Below are 24,946 nucleotides of genomic sequence, written 5' to 3'. Positions count from 1 at the left end.
TCCCAGGATCCATTTGGCAAGGGATGGATTCGAGACACTAATAAAAAAGTGTAGGCAACTATGATACCCTAGAGTAATACCTTGCAGCAAGATCAGACAGGGGGGGACCAGGAACCTAAAATTTATAAGAATGTGTCTTAGGCACATAAATAATCAATTAATATTCTTATTTATAATCATTTTGCATTAATTAATACCCAAAAATAAAAATTAAAACCATAGAATTAATTGTAACACAGTCTTTGAAGTCCCTTTTACTTTTTTTATGTAACTAAAACTTTGAAGGCCTGTTTCTCAAAACATAAGTTTTTCGCCTTTAAAATGCATCTCCTCCCTTAGTATTGGACCAATCTCAATGAAATTTTAAATATAACATGGGGAAACATGGTAGATTAAAACAAAGCCGGGGATTTTTAATATTTTGAGTTTCTGATTTTTGGCAATTTTTTTTTTCTGTAATTTTTCCGGGAAAATTTCACTAAAAAAAAAAAAATTCATATCTCGAAAAATAATTGAAAAATCAAAAATCCCCGGCTTTGTATCGAAGGTCCATATGTGTTTTATACGTGGTTCAAATCTCATCCCTTAAAACCAAAAAGCAAAGGAGGAGATGCATTTTGAAAATGGCCATTTTTGGCCGAAAAATGCTCTGGCGTCACAAAACCTAAGGTCACTGAACAAAAATTTTTTCCCCAGAAGTTCCACACAATATCCTTTAACAAACCCCATATATATCAACAACCTGTCGTTAAAAAAGTCGGAAACCGGCCGATCCCCTTAAGAAACTGGCACATTTTCCTCCATCTGCCATTATATCAAGAATGATCTAGAGATAGCAGGTAAGCAAGAATGTATACTTCTTTCTAAAGAGGTGTAGGGTAATTTGCTTTTTGTCTTTGGATTTTTTTCTTTTTTTTTAAAGCAGACCAGCAGGTCTACCTTAGGCCCTAATTGAAATCAGCCAGTTCTACCACTCATCCACTGTGAGCTTAGATTAAGTTAGAGTTCTCTGCTACCAAGGAGTCCTCCCCCCTCTCACTTCCCTGCCTTCACTTCAATGGTGAAGGTGACAATATTTTGCCAAAAAAAAAAGGAAAAAATGTAGGTTAAATAAAAATGATTCTAGGTGGCATATTAGAATAAAATTTTCAGTAAGTTTTGATAAATAAAGCGCTCTCTCTCTCTCTCTCTCTGTATTGTTACTTGATACTGCATTAGTAGTGTTGTTTTACACACTTATAATGCTCAAGTTAAAGAGATGATATTCCCTCGTATTAAGAGAAAGTTTATCAAGTACAAACCATTTTCATTGTAATTAGATAATGGTATGGGCAGCTGTGTTGTAACTAAACATACGCTCATTTTGAATAACTACTAAAGGCTGTATTTAATGACAATAACTTCTTTTTATAGAAATATTTTACTGTTAAGACACTTATGTACAGTACACCATAGACATCAAAGTAACATTTTACTCACCAATTTATAAAATATAGTTTTTTGATGATCTTAATTTTGAGCTCTTAAGTCTAGACCTATATATGGCACAATCGTGCTGGAATGAGACAATGAAATGCCCATTAATATTGAAGACATACTTTTTATTTCAACTCTTGAAATCCTGTAAAAATCCTTCCATGTGAGGTCACAACAAGGTTTAGAAATAATTTTCACATAAACTCTATCACAGTTTGCCACTTAAAAATTTAAGGTTTCATGTGAAAACTATAGTTATCATAGAAGGATCTTCTAAATTTCTCCAAAATAGTTAGACCTAGACTATATGTTTGTACTCAAAATTGATACTGGATTTCTCCATGGTATCATACATTCAGAACCCAAGGAATGTATCTTAATGATTATGTCATATTTACAATGTTATGAATAACACTACTGTTACCAGATTAAATATGAAGTTAATTTTAAATGCTATGTCAAATATCTTGTTGAAATTAATTTTGACAAATTCTATAAATAATACAGCAATGAACAATTCCCTGGGCCTGAGATACGGAAAAGAATGACTATCTTTTGTCACTAAATACATGAAAGTATCAATACATAGGGCTTCACATTACATCTTAGAAGAAACATCTAGTTTACCAGGAGCTATGCTTGCTACAGTATTAAAAAGAGAGCTGGTTTTGGTGAAACAAGACCTATGATGACAAAAACATTTGGTCCTTTGTAACTACATCCACTTATGACTTTACCATATTAATATTATGAATCCATTCGAAGAGCTTCACTCAGTGTATCATCAGGCTGTGAGATTAATAAGTCATCTGACTCCATCAAAGCCATCAATTCTAGGTCTTGTGTTGATGTATTAGTAAATTCCATCCCTGATATAATACAGCCGTCTACCTGATCAGCAGTTTCCTCTTCACAAGGTTCTGCCAGGCCCACATGATCTATGGAGAGAGGGATATTGTGGCCAGTTGTGCTTCCTTCATGATCTTGGGCTCCTGAAACCATGTTGTTACTAGGGCTGATTAGATTGGTAGATGTCAGGTTTGTTGAAGATCCACCTGAATGATTTGGAATCCTGTATGACAAAAAAATATATGTTGCATTTAAGAAAATTAACATGTAATTTTAATTTTCAGTTTAGGCTATTATGTAATTGTAGTTTATGGGCAATTCTGGTTTGAGATATAAAATAAAAATCCTCCGCAATCAACATTATTAATTCTGGTAAAATATTTGGGATTGTTGTGGGGAATCTAAAGTGAATTAATTAGTACTGTATGCTATTAATTCTGGTAAAATATTTGGGATTGTTGTGGGGAATCTAAAGTGAATTAATTAGTACTGTATGCAATAAGTCCCTGGGCTACTGCGGCTCAGACTTACAGTGTTCTGAACTTACAGTGCTTTTTCAAATAAATTCATCAGAAAATCGGTTCGGATTTACGGCTTATGTTCCGAAGTTACAGTGTTACAGATTCTGAGCGGTGTAGCTGTAGGCGCTATAATGAGGTGAAAAAACTGGTTTAGGGAGCTGTAGCCACTGGGAGAGTTCACTATAAGGTCCCCCCTATAAGGAGAGGACAAAACCGGTTTTATTATCATGGCAAAGCTTAAAAACCTGTTTCTTTCTCCAGGCTTACATAAGTCTCTCTCTCTCATTTTTATAAATTTTCCTTAAAACGTTCCAAGTTATGGGGTTTTCTGACTTGCGGCACACCACTGGAACAGAACCCCCGCCGTAACCTGGGGACTGCCTGTTTTAGAAGCTGGGTGGCAAGTGAGAAGAGACACTTGGCAAATGATTCTGAGGAGGTTTTTGGACCAAAGTGACATGTGATTGATTTCCCCTGCTCAGTTTCCAAGATGTCTATCCCTGGGTTGATTTTACAGATACAGTACAGGCAGTCCTTGGTTACTGGCGGGGGTTCTGTTCTGAGGGTGTGATGATAACCAAAAATCGGTGATTTTCGGCGATCTCCAGGGCTTTTCGGCGCTTATCGATTTTCGGTTATCGGCGCCTCTGTTTGGTATGTATTGGCACCAGTACCCAATTATCGGTGGCGATAAGTAGAAATCAGCGATTTTCGGTGCTGAAAATTGCAGATTTTCGACGCGAGACAAGTGCCGTAAAACCAGATCACCATTAACCGAGCCCGCCGTTAACTGGGGACTCCCTGTATAATTAATTAGGTTGGTGTTGTATTCACCAGAAGATGCCCTTTTAGAATATACACAAATAATACTAGGATCTGGTAACTATGAATATGTAAACATAACAGAAATTTCTCATGACCATAGTCTATCATTCTTCAAATTTTGAAGATAACAGGGATCTTCATGGTTAAAATTTGTCTTTTTTCAGCCATAAGAGGACAGATTTTTAACTTGCAACACTGGCAAACTAAAGCTATACTTATTAGGCATTTCTCTAAAGGGTATTTTAGGCTGAAAATAAGTTTGAAGATGTTATAACATCTTTAACTCAAAACTGTAGCTAGATCAAATACATTACGAAAATGACAGTATTATCTGTTAGTTACAGTATTTATTTATAATTTATATTTTTATATTGTAGTACAGTGGACCCCTGCTTATTCATGGTTGTGGATTTGCAGTTTCACCTATTCATGGATTTGTGTGGCACATATATACACATTATTAGTGGAAAATTCACTGATTCGCAGTATTTTTCATATAGAAATATTCATACATTACTGTACTTTCATATAATTTTCTTGACTAAATGCACTTTTTGTGATAAAACTAAAAAATTATTCAGATATAGGCAGCCCCCGGATATCAGTGGGGGTTCCATTCTGACGGCGTGACAATAACCAAAAATCGCCGATAGCTGAAAATCAGAGATGTCCGTGCTTTTTTGGCGATTTTTGGTTATTGGCGCCTATGTTAGGTATGTATATATAAGCACCAATATCCAATTTTTGGCACTAAAAATTGCTGATTTTTTGTCGCTAGACAAGCCTCATAAAAACGGATCACCGATAACTGGGGACTGCCTGTATAAGCATTTTTAATGAGTTTTTTGGTGTTTTGAACTATCAAAATAGTCAATTATAACTTTTTAGAGAGGTTTTAAGTATTTGCAGATTTTGATAGTTTTATCACAAAAAGTGCATTTAGTCATAAAAATGTGGAAAGAGTAATTTGTGAATATTTCTCTATGAAAAATACTGTGAGTAGGCGAATATTCCGCACATATTGTGTATATATATTTCACAGAGAAATTTGTGAATAGGTGAAGCTGTGAGTCCAGAACCACGAATAGGCTGGGGTCCACTGTAATTTATCAAGACAGTAATGAAGGTATGAAATACAATGATATTTTCTGATTACTAAAATATACTGTATAACAATTTATTTGTATACTGCATAGTTATAGGTTGAAATTACTTATATTCCTTTTTAAAGAAGATAACATACTGGGCCATTTCAACTTAAGTCTTTTCTCTTGAATCTGAAAACATGTACAATACTGCAAAAAATAGTGTATCCTCTACAGACTGCACAAACTGGTCTTGCCAGTTGCCCTTCTAGTCTGGCCAAACATTCACTTAATAGGAATTTCCCAGCTGGCTTATCTTACTAAAAAAAAAAAAAAAAAAAAAAAAAAAAAAACCTTTGAGTATTACATGGGACATAAGCAGCATCACCATGCCACTACTGTGTTAAGGTTTTCACATGTACATGAAAGTTCATTTGCCAGTGGCAAGCCAGCTGCCACTAGTCACCGTGGATATGAAAGCTTATCATTACATTTTGAGCATGGTAATGTGAACAGTTATATTATTATTTTGTAAATTAACCAAACCACAGAATAAAAAAATTCCAAGTCACTATGGTATGAAAGTCTATACACATTTTAAGCATAATGTATATGAAGTAGTTATGCAGTTTCAACAGACCACAAAATAAAAAAAACTGCAGCTTTCATAAGGCTGGCCCTGCATGGTTGCTTTTATATATAAATCAGATGTTTCTTAATTTTGTCAAAATATTTACCTGTGGCCTAATAGATTGGGCTGTTGATCATCCTCATCATTATGTAGTAATTTTTCATCTATGGAGGAGAGTGGGGATGAAGTACTGGAGCGGTTGTTTTCCATGGAGCAGTCACTGACTCGTTCTGAAGAGTCATCACAATCGAAAAAGGTGTGCTCCGCAAGGATTCCTGAGTCTTCATTTCCTCTGCAAAGACATAAATGTAAATAACTGTTAGTGCCATAGAGTAAAATAAAGCTTACATTTTCAGCTCTACTCCCCCATCACCTTAGAGTGGAATAACAGACTTGAGGAACTGTTGGGAAAATTATGGTTAGTATAGCTCAGTGTAATATATTACACAAACTCAGAGTAAGAAACATTCATATATGTACTCTACATCATCTGGTAGTACTGTATACTTGTTTATTCAAAATATTCCATTTCGGTAGTGTAAGTGGCTGTACAAAATTATTGACTACAGAGTTGTCATTTGCTATTTAAAAAAAAAAAAGTGCACAAGGAGTGAATGTGAAACTTTTATAAATTTCTAAATACATTAGGACATTTTAAAAGTAGCATGAGTATAGGCAGTCCCCGGATTACGGCATTCCAATTTTAGGGCGCTTGGCTCACAGCCCCGTTAACCTGATTATATGGCGGCATAAGCACCATTTATTCCCATGATCATCATGATGTTCCAGTTTACAGCATTTTTCGGGTTACAGCTCCCTGTCGGGAACGGAACCCTGCCATAAACCGGGAATTGCCTGTACATGCCTTTGATATGAGTTTCATTGTAGCATAAAAGTAGAGCCTTATACAGTATATTTAAGGATTCCAATTTTGAAGTGCTCGTGCATGAAAGTAACGCCGGATTACCAGTGACTTATAAGGTTACTGTGTTATTTACCTGCTAGCCATTTCTAATGATGTATCCATTGTGGAATGTTATGATTAATGCATAGGTCATGTATGATCCTCATTATCTGTACTGGTTTTCATGATAGACACAAAAGACTTGACAAGGAAAAAACAACAGAAAAGTGCCCAATTGAAGACATTATTTTGCAAAGCAGATTGACAAAAGCAGGTATCTTTAAAGTTCTTAAAAAATTGTTCTTGCTATTAAAATGGGTGAATTTTGTCACACTAACACCTTTCTTCAAATCAGAGGCATTCATAAATGTATTAAATGAATCTGCACTTTAATGTTAGGGTAACCCACCTTGAAAGTATGATCATGTTTTATCAAATCAAGCAGTTTATTAAAAAGTTTAAAGTCCGATAATGAAATCAACCATGAACTGTATTCACCACAACAGCGAGTCTAAATTTTTTGGTATATGAAAAAAAGAAACAAAACCCAAGGAGACCCCTTTACAAGTACTGTGCTGTCATAGAATGGCAATGACAAAATTATTTACTTCTGATGCCAATTATTTAAATGAACCTCTTAATGCCAGAATTAACATCATGAAGTCTTTCCTTACAGATGCTAAAATATCCATGTGCCTTGATAGGAAAATCACTAAAATTGGCAACCAAAACATCACAATTTCATCAACAGACTGTGTAACAAAACTTTAAGTGCTGGGTGGCATGTACATTTTGCCACCTCTACTATTTCTGGCATAGCACATGCTTATGCCGCTTCAGGTTCTGTGCAGCATTTATTCAACCCCAGCTGTATTGCTCTCTGACTTAATTTTCATCCCCTTCCCAGTTCTCTTCCCACATAGATGTCCAGCCTCGTTAACTTTGCTATGCTCCAATTTCCACAAACCTTATAGATGAGACACAGTTAAATATGTGCCGTAATGGTCTGCATATATCTAAATGGTCTCATTAACAACTACTCTAGGTTTCCCAGTTTCTCAGATTGAGGAAAATCTATTGTAAATGTTTGCAATTCCTTTATGAAGGAACCTTTAGTAATGACAGAGCTACTAAAGTCAGTTTCATTTCATCTGTCCACTCATGGATCAAGATGTGACAACATTTCTGGTATCATTAGCTTATTGTGATAAATGATACCATTTCTTCATTAACATATCTGAATGTTTATATAGACAAGGAAACCTTGCCCCTTCTGATATAAATTATACACTTGTCAAATTGTATTCATGACATACCAACACAAGCACACACAAGATGAGACTGTATCAAACAATCTACTCAGATCAAACACAATCGAACTATGAGCTTTCAGTAATGATTTATCTCATTAGTATAGCCTAGACCACACATAGGTCTATGCTCAAAAACTGTTAAATTCACAAAATTTTCGTATCATTCAAACTTTATTTTATGTACAATTTCATTGTATATATATAAAAACAACTTCATTTTGATACCAAACTAGTATCTGTGTCCATAAACTGAAAAATAACTTTTAATATTGTTAACCACTTAAACTTGAAGCATGGACCAATAAAGCTAGGCATATGAAACTGATATGCCAGGTATTTTATTTCCCTGGCCTTCTTTTAAGCACATTCATTACATTTCAGCCAAAATTACTTTGTCACCTTTATTTATTCAGTCTATCTAATTATCATTTCAGTGCCCAACAATGACAAAAATTATTCTGTATGCCTAGGCTATTCTTGTGTGCCGTACATATTTCATCACAGGGTTTTTAGGAACTGAATGGAATTTTAACTTTTGCTTAACTTCAGTTATACTGTATGCCTAGGCTATTCTTGTATGCCATACGTATGTTATCACCAAGGATTTTAGGAACTGAATGGAATTTTTAACTTTTGCTTGACAAGTTATTTAGCTGAATAGTCCCAAAAGTTCCCAAGCACTGAGCTATTGTAATTAGTTGTATGCTTAGGAAAAAATTATATTAATATGCAGTATTCTGGAAAGAAAACCACAACCCCACTACTATCAAGCCATGCTATAACTGAAATTTCCTGCCTTCCAGCCATTACACCAGTGGTTGTTCCATAACCTCCCCCAGGTCCTAGGCAGCCACATAGACAAAATTATTTCTTGCTTATTTCAAATATTAACCTACTCATGTAATTTAAATGTAAGAAATTATTTACATATCTTTTATTTGCACTTGCATAGCCAGATGTCCTTATGCACTTAGTAAGATAAAAAAAAATCCAAGTCCATCATTCATTTGTTTTTGATCCGAGTACTATAGACTGTTTGTTACAAGCTCGTCACTTGTGTGCTTGTATTGTTATGTTATCAACAGAAATTGGCATGTTTATGATCTAATTAAGAAGGTGTGAGGGTTGTTTGTGTGTGTGTGTGTATATATATATATATATATATATATATATATATATATATATATATATATATATATATATATATATATATATATATATATATATATATATATATATATATATATATATATATATATATATATATACACACACACACACACACACATATACTGTATATATAAGCATTCAGATGTATTACTGAAGACTCATTTTGTATCTTTGCCACAGTAAGCCTATGATATCAGAAACATTGATTTCAGCCAATCGAGAGCTAGCTATGCATATTGCCCCATCTACCTAAAACCTGCACTGGTGAGTGGACAGACAAAATGGAACCAACTACTGCATAATACTTTGACAAGTGATTGTTGGTTGCTACGAGGAGGCAAATTTGGTACCAACTATAACATTTTGAAAAGTGATTGTTGGTTGCTATGGAGGCAAATTCGATGAAAATTTTTTATGGTCTGAGATAAGTGAAACTGAGGACTTTGGAAAATTATAACCACCACTTAAGAGAAGCAAAAAGTATATCAAAGTTGCTACATTAAAATCAGAACAACATGTGAAACTTGGCAGAAGTGGTGTTAAACCAAATGAAGATGGGAAACTGGTGCATTTCCTCATGATTTTGGATGGAATGTCAGATACCTCCAGTGAACACAAAAGGTGCAAAACAAAAGGGGGAGATCCAAGTTGTTAATAAATGCCATGTATCAATACTGTGGAGACATCACTAAAATCTTTAATAAATTGTGTACAGATTATGCCACTCATTAAAATATTGTCATAAGAAAAAGATTAATTGTCCTCTGTAGAAAGACTAGTTAATTATTTCTGCATTCACCAATCTCCTTAGTTTTACTCTTAAAAAGTACTTTTGATTAATTCCAATTGTTACAAAAACCTTGATTCAAACTAGGATGTAGTGCATTTTTCTCAGTGCAAATTAAAAGCTTTCCTTCCAAGCAATCATCTAGTTATTTCCCCTTAGTATTTCTTTTCACAATTGCCACAAGGTCTACATAGACACCAATATTTTGATTATTTTTTTAGTTAAAGCTAATTTTGTATTAGGCAATTTTCTACTTCTATTGTTTTAGTTGATGACTGTATTTTCCCCTTACTGTTTTTTTTAAGCTTTTATATTTTGTAAAATATAGTTTTATGAAAATGTCAAGGGAATGAGTTTTTCTTTCAGGTGGTTATGATGTTATGATTTTAAAAAGTTTATTTAATTAACATATTATTAACTCATTTATTTAGGCAGCATAATTTTAAGGAGATTTCACCTATCTGTCCAGATTCCTTATTAGTTCACTTATGATCACATATTTTGTTTTACTTCGTTTGAAAATATAAAGTATCATGTTTTGTTATATGTCCTCTTTCTCGAACATGTAAAAAAATGTCTGAATTGGTTATTTAAAGATGAACTGTGAACTTAAAACAAGTGACAATTATAATTTGCTAAACTATGAGGATTCAGAAATGGTAGATTATTTCATATTCCACTGTGAACTAGAAACCATTATATGCTATCAACATAAGTTATCAAAATGTAATAGATTGCTTTACGATTTATGATAAAACACACTATTAACTTAGCTCAGCCAAATTAGTGGTGTCAGATTCACATAACAATGATTAAAGATTTTATTTTGTACAAATTCCATAAATTTGCAACCTTGGGTTCCAAGGGAGAACATATTGCAGTGACTAACATTTGCCTATAACAGCTGTGGTTGAATGAGTTAAATAGTGGATGAGACAAAGAGGAACTAATTAATTAATATTGCCAGATTCTGAAGGTTTCTTTTATTTGGTTACATCCAGGCTGATTATTTTTCTTTGCATAATAGTTAGTTCTCAAGTCCATCTGCAAAATGAATCAAGTGAAGATGATGAGCACTGAAGCAAGTGCCTAGTGATGGGCCAAGTTGTACAGCCAACCACTTGGCCATGAAAAAAGGTGTGAATTTCAAGTAGTTGTATCAGGATGAAGGGTCATCCTGTTTTGTAAAATTTTAGGTATGCCATGTAAGTAGGGAAGGCTATGGATTTTTTTCAGTTTGGTTCAAGATTACAGGTTCTAGTTAGTGTACTGTTAGTATAGTGGGTATTTCTCGCACTTCTCTGATGAATGTTAATTGCATTGTGGTTAGCAATAGGAAACCTGATAATGTTATGTGGGCATTATGATACCTTTGTTAAATAGTGTTAGTTAAAAGTAATGTTGCTAATACTGCATAAAAATCAGTTTTATTAATTCTAACCAACAGTTTAATCCTAACCTCTGAAGTACTCTTGCTTCACTTGTGGTGTCTATGGATGCTTGATGGGTAATTTAGCAGCTAATTTGCGTTTTTGAGTCCAATTGTCATTGTCAGTTATTGTTTTAAGTTGGTTACAAGATATGAAAATACTGGTATGAGCCTCACTTCTACCTTTAGCTACCTCATCTTCAATTCTTAATTTTGGTTTCTTTGAATTTGCTGATTGAAAAATATCTTTAATACAGTAGTTATTGTGTCTCCTCAGTTCCAAAATAAGTAAGATTTCACAAGAAAATACAAGTTAGCATTTGTCAAATTAAAATATAGTATAGTACATTAAAATCAGATCAACCAATATGGGGCAGGTCACCTTTGATTATGGACAGGCAAAATTTAAAAGCCAAAGCTAAATGATGCAGTACCTTAATCAAATTACCATAATTACCTTCAGAAACTTATTTGAAATCAAATTATATGAGAGAAGCACAAAAAATTTACTAATATACTCACATTATAACAATTAACCCTGAATACAATATAATAAAAATGTCCAGCTTTCCACACCCTTCAGGTATACAGCATTCCGAAGCAATGCATATACGCCCTATAATATCTATTGTTAGTTCACTATGTCTTGATTTCCATTATTAGGTGCTTTTCTTCACTAGTAATTATAGAATGGCTTAAAAAATTTGGATATTTTCTGTTTAGTAAAAGTTATTTGTGGACTGATAAAATTTCATAACCAGTTTTTATCAGTAAATTTTCATAAGTTTCAGTCAGACTGATAAGAAGTGAGGGCACTTCAAAGCTCTCTTTGGCAGATATGTGAAAAAGGTTTTAACTTATGTATGCAGATGTATGTCACTATGTTCAAGGCTTATGTGAATGATTCAGTAATTATAATAAACCCCAGCTTGTGTATGCTGATGTAATTGAAGATATTAGTATGAGAATAAGTTGTGTGCATTTTCATGTTTTTCATTACTAAATTGTTGTGCACTGTTCTTACTGGTAGACTTGACAGTCAGTTGTAATTTAACCTAGCAAGAATGTTGTTTGTAGTCAGTGCCTATTTTTCAAGATAATGTTTTTACAGTGCACAGCAATTCAGGAGCTAAAAATAAAAAGAAATGGAAATGCACAATTTAGCTTATTATTCTTCTATTAATATCTTTAATTACAACATAGACTTATTCCATTTCACCGTCAACAGATAAAAAAATAAAATGCAAAGAAACTCATTTGCAGTGAAAGAGCCAGACATTACTGGAAACTTGCAAAATATTAGTCTGGTGTTAGTTTGAAAGATAACCATGAGGTCCAAGACACCATCAGAATGAATGAATAGGATACATAAATGTATCCATTCATTCTGATGAACAGGATACATAAATGTAAACTGGTTTACCAAGTCACTTTCTAGACTTACGAGCCTTGCATAAAGGATTGGTTCTCAAATGAGATTAGCCTTGCATAAAGGATTGATTCTCAAATGAGATGTAAAATTTAAAGGCCATTTTAGTAAACCACAGGGAATAGACAGAAAGTAAAATGCAATAGCAATAGAGCTGGGACCCAGGGGATACATGTAACTTTAAATAGCATCTACAGTGTGGCATAAATAGCATCTACAGTGTGGCATGAAAGGCACACCATAAATTGTACAAAACTTGGGTACTGACTGTAAGCAACTATAAATTACCAATGAGAAATTCCAAATGTTAGCCAGCCTCTCTAAGGAAGCACATGAACCCACTATTCTTTCTGAATAATCATATTCATGATAAGTTATTTATAATTGGTAAGACAATAAAATCAATTGGTGAGATTCTAATAAAAATTCCTAAATATTGTAATGATGCATTACTATATTCACTATACTTGTGACCATTGGAATGAACAATGACTAGTCAAGGCCTATAGGATGTATAGGAATATTCTGCAGCATGACTAGTTCAACGTTCATCACAAACTGTTCAATAAATCTGCCCTGATATCAAGAAATAATTTTTAAATGTGAAGGAGCTCAATTTCCGTGCAACTATGTGAAATCAAATTTGATATTGTGAATACAGGTGTAAAGCACCTTGACAAGACCTGCATGTATGAAATGCCAGTGCGCATCTAGACCACTTCCTGAAAGGTGATCACCTCATCAACTGTCGATTAGAATATAATTTCCGAGTAACATATTCACTTGCAACAGGCTGCAACTTCAAAATTATTTCTTTCTTTCATGAGCCCCAGAACTAATTGATTTACAATGCTGAAGCAGAGTCTATCGGTAGGTAAGGTAAGCAAAAGAGGAATTTCTGTTTCTAATTTAGGAATGAGTTATTTTAAAAAAATGTGGAGTATCAATATTGCCATATCTTTGTAGGTTTAATAACTTTCATAAATTGAAAATAGACAATGCTTAGTAAGTACATTATACTACATTTTGTTTTTGTAAAGAATAACTTGTAAAGGAGGAGTACCTGTATCTCATTGTTCACTTTAATTTTTGTATGTATGGTAACTGGGAGACCAATATCTAATATGTACAGTCCAGATTGTATCATTATTTGCAGTAAAGTACAAAAACACATTACAATGTAAATCAGTAACACATTAAAACCATTTTTATAAAAAATATCTACCAAATGCAAGATAATTATTTTGACAAAAACATTAATGGCTTGATTTAGTAATAAACAGTCCCTCAGAGAACTATAAAATGTCAGGTAACAGCATCTGCAAGTCACTAGTACATTTCAGCAGTGGATCCCAATATAATTAACTTTTATATATGGAAAACATGAAAATTTAAGTTTTACAGTATAACTATCTTCTAAAAAAGTAGCTGTGAGATTGCAAGTATATATACATTAAAAGAAGTTTGAATTTTGTCAGTAAATACTTTCAACACATTTAGCATTCACTACACTTGCCAGTGCAGCAAGGACATCTTGTGATAAAATCATAAAGAAATACAGTATTGTACTTTAATTGAGACGGCGGGAATTAATTGGGTGGGTAGGCACTAATGTGGACTTTCATTAAAGATGAATACTGTACTATGGATGCAGCCATATCTAGAAGGCCTTGTAAATATATTTTATGGAGCTACTAACTTGAGACTTTTTGTAGCCATATCTAGAAGCCCTTGTAAATATTTTATGCGGCTACAGGCAGTCCCCAGGTTACGGCGGGGGTTCCATAACTTGGAACATCATAATAAGAATTTATAAAAATGAGACACACTTACACGTATGTAAGCCTGAGGAAAGAAACAGGTTTTTAAGTTTGGCCCTGGTAATAAATCAGTTTTCTCCCCTCCTTATAGTGAACCCTCCCAGTGGCTACAACTCCGTAACCTGGTTTTCTCACCTCATTATAACACCTACAGCTACGCTGCTCAGAATCCTAGTTACGGTGACATCATCTACTACTTAATATACATAGGTCCTTTGTCCCTACACCAAGCCCAGGATATCTATAGAAACTTTCCAGAATACAATTTTGCTTCCTGTCCAGTTGCCATAATCTTGGTAATAGCTGATTTTAAAAAGAGAGAATAGTACGCGATAGACTAAACTAATCAATCAGTAATCAACCAAGTCTTGATTTTCCAGATTTTTGGTCACATACTCCAGTACTACACTGTCTACTGTTCCACTCAATAGTATATCTGTGAAACCTAGCAGTCGCTAAATTCTGCATCTGGAGGGAGCAAATAACTGCAACAACAGTAGCATCATTGGCATACTACTGTATAGTAGCTGGAATACCAAAAGTGATAGGTCTGGGCTAATTAAAACCCTCAACTACTACTCTGGAGATCAATCACAGAGCCTCCAGTGCCTATGTTATAAGTGACAAGTGGGAAGAAAAAAAGGTTTCACAGCACTACTTTGAAAAACACCAGATGTGGTGGTTTAGGCTCACTGAAAACAATAGCATCTCTACTCTAAGTCACTAGGAAAGTTAGGTGAATTACACAGCCTTGAAGACCTTAGTTACTGCCTTATGGTTAATATGGTATAAAGCATCATCCATATCATTTGGAACAAGTGACTCTTCAAGAGAAAGAGAACTTGAGATGAGTATTATTGGTTCTGCCTAGTCGCACATCAAAGCTCAGGGTGATTGTTGAAGGGAGTGCTCAAATTTGTAGTCTTTGCTTTTGATCTGTATTAAGGTTACAAAATGTAGTGAAAATGTATTTTCTGTGGTCCTGTATAGCATTTACCAGTCTAATAAATACACCCAATCAAACTATAAGATAGTGAGGAAAAGTTGCTGATTTAATAAGATGTAAGAACAATTAATTTTCTGTTATATTTTTACACATTTCACAATCCCCCTTTTAACTGTTCTAGTTTTAATTTTTCTCAACGTTAATTTTCTTACTAGTTCCAAATACAAAGCTACGTAAGTAATTTATAAAAGTAACACATTTCTGTTGAAAATTCATCATGCTATTCATAGTGGTGACCATCCAAACTGCTTTTGGGTCATGTAAATATTGGGTTTTAATTTTTACATTTTAAGGTGTAGCACTGGGAGCAAATAATAAACTCCTAGCATTTGTTAGAGTTCATGAGATGAGAAAGTTTTGGATATATTGACATTTTGTGATTGCTGTTTCAGTTCCATGAAATTATTTGTAGAGTTAGAGAAAGTTTTGGATATATGGACAATTCGTGATTGCTGTTTCAGTTCCATGAAATTATTTGTAGAGTTAGTTGTATCAGGCACATCCTGTCATAAAAACTGACTTGCTAAATGACATAAATAACAAAGGAACTTTTGTCCAACTCTGTAAGACATAACCCAATATTACATGGTCTACTTGTGCATCTGCATGAATCTCAGAACTCCAAATTTGGTGTGAAAGGAAAAGACCATCTCCCACTCTTTGTAGGTTGGCATATGCACTTATGGTTTCCCAGGTTATCCAAAGGCTAAATGTCTCACTTATGTTGGTCGACTGTTTCACAGCTTTAAACCTTCCCCAGACTTATGACTGGATCGAGGGTATTCATTTAATTTTTATTCTTACCTCGGCATCTATTTATTTTCACTGCTTAGTATTAGATTTTTTGGAAAGTGGGCTTATGGTAAAAGTTATCTTCATGACAAGCTGGACTTTCATTGTTTTTGTTTCGGAAGTGTGAACAACTGTCCTGGAGGTAGTACAATGCCTTTTTTTTTTTTCTAGCTTGAACATTTGTTTTTGCTATTAAGTATTTTTACAGTACAGGTTGAACCTCTATGATACAGAATTCTGTAACTCACGTGGTTTATCACATTTTTAGTTTTGGCTTCATACTCGCTATTTCTATCCTAAATAAAAAATGTTAAACGTGAATACATGTGATAATACAGAACCATGTGTATCTTGTGTTTATCAAAGCTTAATGTATAGAAAAAATCACAAACAGACATGGAATGTATGTTCAGTTATCAGCCAACTCCTGAGGTTTTTAGGTGGTTCTGCAGGTGACAAGCTATTTCTAGTATATTATGGCTTCATTTCACATTACTTAGTGTGGCCTAAGCAACTGGAGGGTGAGGGTATCATTTGTTTACAGTCTTGGTAGAATATAAAGTTAAAAAAAAAAATTTTCTAACAGTTATCTTGTATGGGTAAAATTGATGATGGTTGTTCCCTCAAAGAAATGGTGAGACTGGAGATGCTCTCTAAATTAATGAAATGATAAACAGATCTTGGGTATATATTCAGTAAACTTTTAATCCCTTCAATTCTTTATCAACTAATTGGAATGTCACAAATAACCGTTTTCTGTGATTAGTCCAAGGGGTTGCTTCCAATTTTTTTCAATATTCGAAAATTTTTTGAAAATATTTGGCCGATTCATTATATATATACTTCTTTTTCTAATTCACTCTGACCTCTTTATAATAAACTGATTTTAAAATACGTTACATTTCACAAGACAATCTTTTAATTTGATATAAAAAATTTATTCAACAATATTGCATTTTCCACCCTATTACAGTATACACAAAAAACCATTCTTTAAATATCTACGGATAATTTATACAAAAATAACCTGCTAATACAGTTATATTAAGCAATATCTAAAATACAAGTATAACTGCAATGTTTACTGTGGCCAAGTGTCCATGTATTCGTTAATAAAATACCATAAAAATTACTACTGTATAGTAAAATAAGTAAACATTTCTGGCAAGATTTTTAACAATCATGTTACAGTGGACCCCCCACCTATTTACAACTTCACCTATTTTGTGGAATGTATATACACATTATTTGTGGAAAATTTGTGGTACTTTTCATAGAGAAATATTCACTTATTACTGTATTTTTGTTACTAAATGCACTTTTTGTGATAAAACTTAAAATACTCAGGTATTAGCATTTTTAAGAGGGATTTTTTGGTGTTTGAACTATCAAAATAGCAATTATCAGCATTTTTAGTGGGGTGACAAGTATTCGGACTGTATGTTCATGTGCTAACCTACCTGAACCAACAGTTCTTTTTCTCCTAAATGAACACCGAAGTGTCTAAGATTCACGCACAAAGCATGTACTATAGGCTATGTTTAAACAAAGTATAAATATTCAATAATTTGATTATATGTCTTAAAAAATAAAATTTTCATATCCCTTATTTTATAACTTTTGCTTTTGTTACTGCAGTATATTCAAACACATTTTGTGAATGAATGGCCAACTGAGCAATGCTGCTATTGGAGTACACACAACTTGGTTGACCAGCATAACTGATAATTGTAATTTTTTTTCCTCTGCTAAAGCAATCACCACTACACTGAAGCTTTGGCACACATGCCTTGGTATGACCTGTAAAGACCTGACAGTTACTATGGGCTGTTTGGCCAGTACAATGAGAGTAAAGTGTTTTAATCAGTGGTCTGGTTAAACTAACTAATAAATCACCCTTTAGGTGGAACCATCAGCAGTAAGGTAACCCAGGAAAGCTATAAAGTGAGAAACTGTAGTTTCTCCCTGGATGGTTTTCGAATCTTATGCCTATTTAATGTGTTCTAAACTTTGCCAATTCTTTTGGGGAGGACGCTTAGCTTAGACTACACACTATCCAAAGAAAACCTGGTGGTAACTGTAATCTTACAGTGCCCTTGCTAAACTGAAGCTATAAATCCAACTGCACTCTATGGAGATGAAACAAGACATCCAAAGTGCCCAGAACATAAGCTTGTTGCACTTTAGCACAATAACAAGACCAGCAGGCCCTGCATCTGACAGCGAGGACTTCATTGTCAATCCCAAAAAGACGTAAGTCCCAAAGACTGCTATGGGCATCATGCAATATGCATGGAGGAGAGGACACCATAGTCAGCAGATTAATGCAAAAGAGAGGGAAATGACTAGCAAGCACCTTTAGGAATCCATGAAAAGATTACTGTACAACCTTCTAGAAAACCTTTGTGTACTAGACATTCTAAATTTTTAAGATGGCACAAAACGGCAACAAAAAATGGTTTGATACTGCCGTAATAGATCAGAGTATCTTGTTAAAATACTTTATAACAATAACATTATGGTCAATAAGGCAACAGTCTGTCCTTAAATATGATACAAATACTGTACCTTGCTTTTCCCCCAAATGGAGCATGTAAATTTGGTAAGGATGGTCATCAAAGGACCAGGCTTTATAAACTCAGATGGTGAGAAAGACAATTACCTATCAAATCTAAAGGATGTTACTTATACAGATAGCCATGTTACGTCGTTTCAAAGATTTCTGACCTAGTCTGTTAACAATGTCTCAGAGCTCATGACTTGTGGCACTGGTAGTAATGTTTTCTCTCACAAAGCATATTGATGTATAAGTACTTGGACGATTAACTTGGTTTTAGTCTCATGGCATAAGTAACACTGCCAAGGTCCAAAGTGGTTACTGCAAGCGCTTTTACTGCCATGTAATTTTACAATTTCCAATCATACCCTAGTTTCCTTTAACTGCTTAGTCTCTCACTTTCAAAATCAATGAAAATGCTCAAGGATGTAGATGGCAGAATTGTCACTCCCCTTGGCGACTACTCATGATTAAATGTGATAAAAGTTTAAATCATGTTATCTCACGACCATTATGACTGACAGTTCTCTACAGATGTGTCTGGATTTAAATTACAAGGTAAACAAAACACTCCAGGTGGAAACTAAGAGTGCTGTAATTTGAATTATATATGTATTTTGTAGATATTTTATACCCAATAATAATTCCGTATTCCTTCATGATGAAAAACCTTGTAAAAGTATCTTTTTGTTATTTGAAATATCTTTTACACAATATTAAATCTATATGTTTCTTCTGCAAACATACTTTGGTATGTTAATCCATCCTTTTCCCTTGTAAATTTCTTTACTCTTGTTCTCAAGGAAAAAGAAATGAGTTTTTGCCTCCAAGTTATACTGTAAAACTACAAAAAATCAATATATATACATCTTCAGCTAGCCACCACTTCTACCTTTAATTGGCACAAATAGTAAGTTGCTAACATAAAGAATACTAGTATTGTTCAGATTAATAAAGAAAATATGATGAAAGAATTTAATGGTTTTAAAATTTACAGAATGTAAATTTCCCTTTGGTGAATAATGTAGCTGGAAAAATATTAGTCATGTAAAACCTAACTACATAAGAAAATTAACCTTATACATTCTAAGCAAAAATTTCCCACTTTACCAAAAGGTTAAGGTTTTACTATTGGTGGTAACAAGGTTCTTAAACAAGTAAGTTTCTACAAAAATTGTACATACTAATATTAATGCATCTGTAAACATACCATTAATACAATATTGAAACTGTTTTGTCTACAGTATACTAAAAAAATATATTGGAAGAAAAATTAAGTATCCATCTCAAAAGTAATGATTAATCTTAAACACATTCTGTAGTTTGACACTGCAATTTTCACCCTCTAGGACCTTACAACTGTTTAACAGCACATACGAAAAGACATAAGTATTGAAAGTGAGAGCAAGAGTAATGAAAAGGCCAAAATTGAGAATAAACTTTATATAGACCATATTTGATTGGCAGTTGAAGGCGACCAAGATACTGTGAAATCTATTGGTCCCATTTATGTGATACTTGTACAGTAATTCTTATATTAAGCCACAAAGACCTATTAACCTGTGTGTCACTCTTTTTGGATACCCTTGCTCTGTAAACAGTGAATAATGGCAGATATATAAACATAACCCAGGTAAGACACATGTTAAAGCGAGGAAGACAAACCGCCATAAAAGTAGATTTAAATCCTACTTGAAAGCTTGTTCATATATTTGCTCTATCCACACAAGTACTATAAGGAAACCAAAGAATTAAAAAGGTCTTTGTGGCTTAATAATAAGAGTTTCCAGGATATTTTATCTCAAAATTACTTCTTCTTCTTCGTTTTAACGTGCTTTTTCCCATTTTTATATGGGGTAAGCACGATGCCTTCTTTTCGAAGGACTTTGATTTGGCGTTGGGGTAGGCCGTAGCCTCGATCGGCTGCCCTACCTGACATCGCTTAGACCCCGGTAACGATGTGTACGTGTATTGTACTAATCCCCAGCTCCCTTTCTCCCAGCAGCGAGGAGAACTGGGCGGTTAGGTCGACAGTTCGAGACGTGAGGTGTCTTATGTTTTTAGAAGATGTTGGAGTGGCTTTGTTTATGTGTGTATTAGTCTGTAACACCCATCAGCAAACCTATCCGTTGATTACATACGTAATCCCGGGGTGTCTACATGGATATTTTTATCTCAAAATTACTATACTTGCATAATAGTAAACCTGGTTTATTATTCTGGTGAAAAAAGAATGGTATTTTTGAGGGTGAACAAACTGAGACGGATGTTTGTGAATACTTAGTGAGCTTGACATTTCCATTTTTTATCGTTCAGTTTGAGGGTGGCTGCCATTATGGATAGTGTTTCATGTGTGACTGCGTTATTGTTCTCCCGCATTTTCACCATGCCGAACTGTGTAAAGTGGTTATTGTTCTTTTATTGTGGGTAAAACAAGAGACTTATCATCTTTTATTGTGGGTAAAACAAGAGACTTATCATCTGAAGTTATTGCCCAGATAATAGCTTTGAAGGAATCTGGCCTTCAAACCAGAGATACATTGTAGTGAATCAGACTAGTGTTAGTGAGAGGAGTGTTTGGAGGTATGTGGCGAGGTTCAGGGAGGGTGGTAGTTCGGACACCCCTACGCCTCTGAAACGGCCTGGACGCCCTCGTAAGACCTACAAGTTTGTTGAAGAATGAGTTACAACAAAACCCTCTTTTCACAGCTCAAATAATGAAGAAATCGAATCCTGGTGTGTTCAGAGAGGGCATCCAGGCTCTTTCAAAGGCTTAGGGGTGTCCGAGCTGAACCTCACCACGTACTTCTGAACACTCCTCTCACTAACACCAGTCTGATTCACTATATCCTTGGTTTGAAGGCCAGATTCCTTCAAAGCTATTATCTGGGCGATACCTTCAGATGATAAGTCTTCTGTTTTGCCTATAATAAAGGAACAATAACCACTTTACACAGTGCAACATGGTGAAAATGCAGAACAGTAGCACGGTTATACTGTACATGAAACGCTATCCACAATGGCAGCCACCCTCAAACTGAACGATAATAAATGGGAATGTCACGCTCACTAACGATGCGCAAATGTTACATAGCCGGCGTATTATTCTGTCTCAATTCATTCACCCTCAAAAATACCATTCTTTTTTTCACCAGAAGAATAATCTGGGTGGCATTACCCGGTTTGTTATTTCGACAAGTATGGTAGTTAATACTGCTCTCATGTTCACCCTAAATTTTTTTAAGGAATAAAACTAAGAACTTAAGTTTCTTTTGGTTAGGCTAATGTTCAGTGTAAATTTATGCCAGTATCTAGTATATATTATTTTTTTAAGAACCAGATGCATCAGTGTTTGATAAAAATTTCTCCTCAAACAATCAGCACTTTTTTTGGGGGGGAACAGATCAGTTAACGCAGTTTCCTTGAATGCTAATGCCTAAAAATAATTTCCCTTTTGAATTTTAGCTGGAATTTTTGGGAATAAATATAGCAGCTAAATAAGCAAAGCAGTCAAACTGCCTCTCAATAATATTTTCCCCAAATTAAAAGGTTGCTAGTCAATCATGCAACAAAAATCAATAAATCATCAAAACAGTACTAGGCAGAAAGGCTATGTTCTGGTTTTGGATGATGACATTTCACTAGCTAATATGACTTCCTATTTTGTTTATAAACAAAATAAACTGAATGCTAAACAAAAACATATACCACATAGACATGCAGTATCGCAACAGAAATCTTTACAGTAACACAACATGGACATTTGTAATAATCATATTGATAAAAATATGAATGTGACTTCAGTTTTGTTGTCAATGTACAGAATTCCAAAAGTAAAATGAGAATGAACCATGACGGTTAAATGTAACTCACAAACCACAGTAAGCAAATGAAATGAAGGTAACTTAAAAAATATCACCTTCATATGCATTAGTGATTAATGAAATCCAATTCATTCTTTATAATGCTACGATAAAGTTAGTTAAGGCAAATTTCTCACCTAAGTACTGTCATAATGTAAATTGTAAAAAAAGGGAGAGTTGCTTCACTTTGAAATAAGCAGTGGTTGGTTATGAATAAGAATTCTAAAACACTAAAAACCATTAAAAACTTTTACCACTTGACATGAAAATATTCTCCTTATAATGAACAGGGAGTTTTCTTTTCTGTTTATTTAACTCTAATCTATTCTGGTGGGAATAACCTTTTCCCTGTTTTACATTGAGGAAACTGCTTCCAAAGCAATTACTCATCCCTTAAAAAATCTAAGTTTGTGTCATTTTACAAAGTGTATACTTTAGTGACATCTGTCCTCAGTTATGCACAATCTCTCTCTCTCTCTCTCTCTCTCTCTCTCTCTCTCTCTCTCTCTCTCTCTCTCTCAAACAATCTACTAAAAGATGACTACAGAGGTATAATCATTAAAAAGTTGACACTTTATCTTCAGAGATTTGTATTAACCTGACTTCTCAGGATATAGGGGTAGAATTGCAAAATTAAAAAAGTTCCCGAATGACACAAAGAACTAGCTGTTCGCAGATGGTAGTGTTCATTAGCAGAGTACAGACACCAGAGATATTGGGAGTCAGAAAATGTCTGAGAGGGGAGAAAGTTTGAATTGGAGCACAAGGTTCTCAGGTTAACTGGAAACCAGGGAGAATGAACAATGTCATGGATTATGGTAGTATAAAAGACAAGAAAGAGATATAAACTGGAAGATAGCAGGCTCCATGCACAAGATCTGAGAAAGAAAAGTACACTCTGTGGAAGACAAAACTAGAATGAATGAAAGAATATTTGAGGTGCCTAATGGCAGAGTGTCATAAGTGACACCGTCGCCGATTTAGAGTTAAGCACACCAACGTCATCTCTAACCCTGTAGCTGTCGGAAGAAGAAATTTCAGTTCAAATTTCCCGCAACAACAAGGTCGAAATTCTCGTTTTGTAACATTACTGGTCTGGGTGGCAGAGAGTTGCAAGTGCCCATGGTGCATAAACCAATCATGAGTCCAGATGCCCTGCCACACCTCCCACACGACCAATGAGAAAGGCTAGCCATCAGCAGAGCCGCTGGCTATCACTGCAATAAAAAACATTCTTGTACCTTCCTTCCCCATGATCGCCTCTGGCTTTAATGTGCTTCTTTTTGTTCTTTATTCATTAATAATACTGGTTCCTCTTCATCATGTCTGACACGAATATAGATGACAAAGTTCCAGGACCTTCCAGGGGCAGAAAGAGAGTCTGGGACTTTGCTAATTGGAAGCAAAATGTAGCCAAAAGCTTAAGTAACAAAGGTGAGGTGTATGTAAGCAGAAAAGATCTGGTTCCATTCATCCCCCAGATTTTTTTCATGACATACTTCAACCAGCTTTTTTGTGATCAAGATACCCTCACTGTTACTCCAGACACCCTTCAAGATACTCCTCATGAGAATGACGTGGATAATGATTTACTGGATTATGATGTCTGATTCTCGCCTGAAGTAATTGGCGCTTACGTTTTTTCCAGTCAAAATGTATTTTAGCCATTATTGACAGCAATTATTATTGTTTTGCAGGTGAGCCGACTGTATCAGCCTCAGAGTATTCTGATTAAAATATCTTATTATCTTTCTGCTGCTTTTTTATTGTGTAAAGCATTACCTTTTTAGGACTTTTTTGAAGTGAACAAAATCACCTAGTTATTCCTGTAAGATTAAGATAATCAAGGAAATGATCCAGAATGATAAACAAAACAAAGATAATATCTTTTGGGTGGGTCCTAGAGGTGTTACAGGGGCATTGGGGTGTGTTTTTATGGGATTCAGTGTACCGGAGTATAAGATTGATTTCAAGATGAATGCAGTCATCGCTTTATCTTTCGGCATGCATTAAACTCTTGGCTATTTTACAATGATGGTTTGAAAGCAGACACAATAACCTTTATTTTAAAACAAACCCCAGTGTCGTACCTCATTTAAATGCTGAGATATCGCATTCTGAAAGTAGCCATGAAAAAAATCTGGGGGATGAATGGAACCAGATCTTTTCTGCTTACATACACCTCACCTTTGTTACTTAAGCTTTTGGCTACATTTTGCTTCCATTTAGCAAAGTCCCGGACTCTCTTTCTGCCCCTGGAAGGTCCTGGAACTTTGTCATCTATATTCGTGTCAGACATGATGAAGAGGAACCAGTATTATTAATGAATAAAGAACAAAAAGAAGCACATTAAAGCCAGAGGCGATCATGGGGAAGGAAGGTACAAGAATGTTTTTATTGCAGTGATAGCCAGCGGCTCTGCTGATGGCTAGCCTTTCTCATTGGTCGTGTGGGAGGTGTGGCAGGGCATCTGGACTCATGATTGGTTT

The 24,946-nt window shown here is 34.6% G+C and overlaps 1 protein-coding gene across 30 annotated transcripts in view; it reads right to left on the bottom strand.

The window, feature by feature from the left end:
* Nucleotides 1-1,404: 1,404 nt before the first annotated feature.
* tim (timeless) overlaps nucleotides 1,405-24,946 on the bottom strand; it is a 510,805-nt gene continuing 487,263 nt past the window's right edge. For all 30 annotated transcript variants that reach the window (XR_010850869.1, XR_010850868.1, XR_010850866.1 and 27 more), the window contains 2 exons: nucleotides 5,494-5,679; nucleotides 1,405-2,548 (listed from right to left, as the gene is read on the bottom strand). Coding sequence is in view for 26 of the 30 variants with exons in the window: in XM_067091829.1 (XP_066947930.1) it covers nucleotides 2,224-2,548; nucleotides 5,494-5,679 (511 nt within the window). In the remaining 4 variants the exon portion in view is untranslated. The remainder of the gene's footprint in view (nucleotides 2,549-5,493; nucleotides 5,680-24,946) is intronic.

This window comes from Macrobrachium rosenbergii, chromosome 48, assembly GCF_040412425.1.
Source record: "Macrobrachium rosenbergii isolate ZJJX-2024 chromosome 48, ASM4041242v1, whole genome shotgun sequence".
Classification (NCBI taxonomy): domain Eukaryota; kingdom Metazoa; phylum Arthropoda; class Malacostraca; order Decapoda; family Palaemonidae; genus Macrobrachium; species Macrobrachium rosenbergii.
The sequence above is the reverse complement of the archived record's forward strand: the minus strand, read 5'-3'. Positions and strand labels throughout refer to the sequence as shown.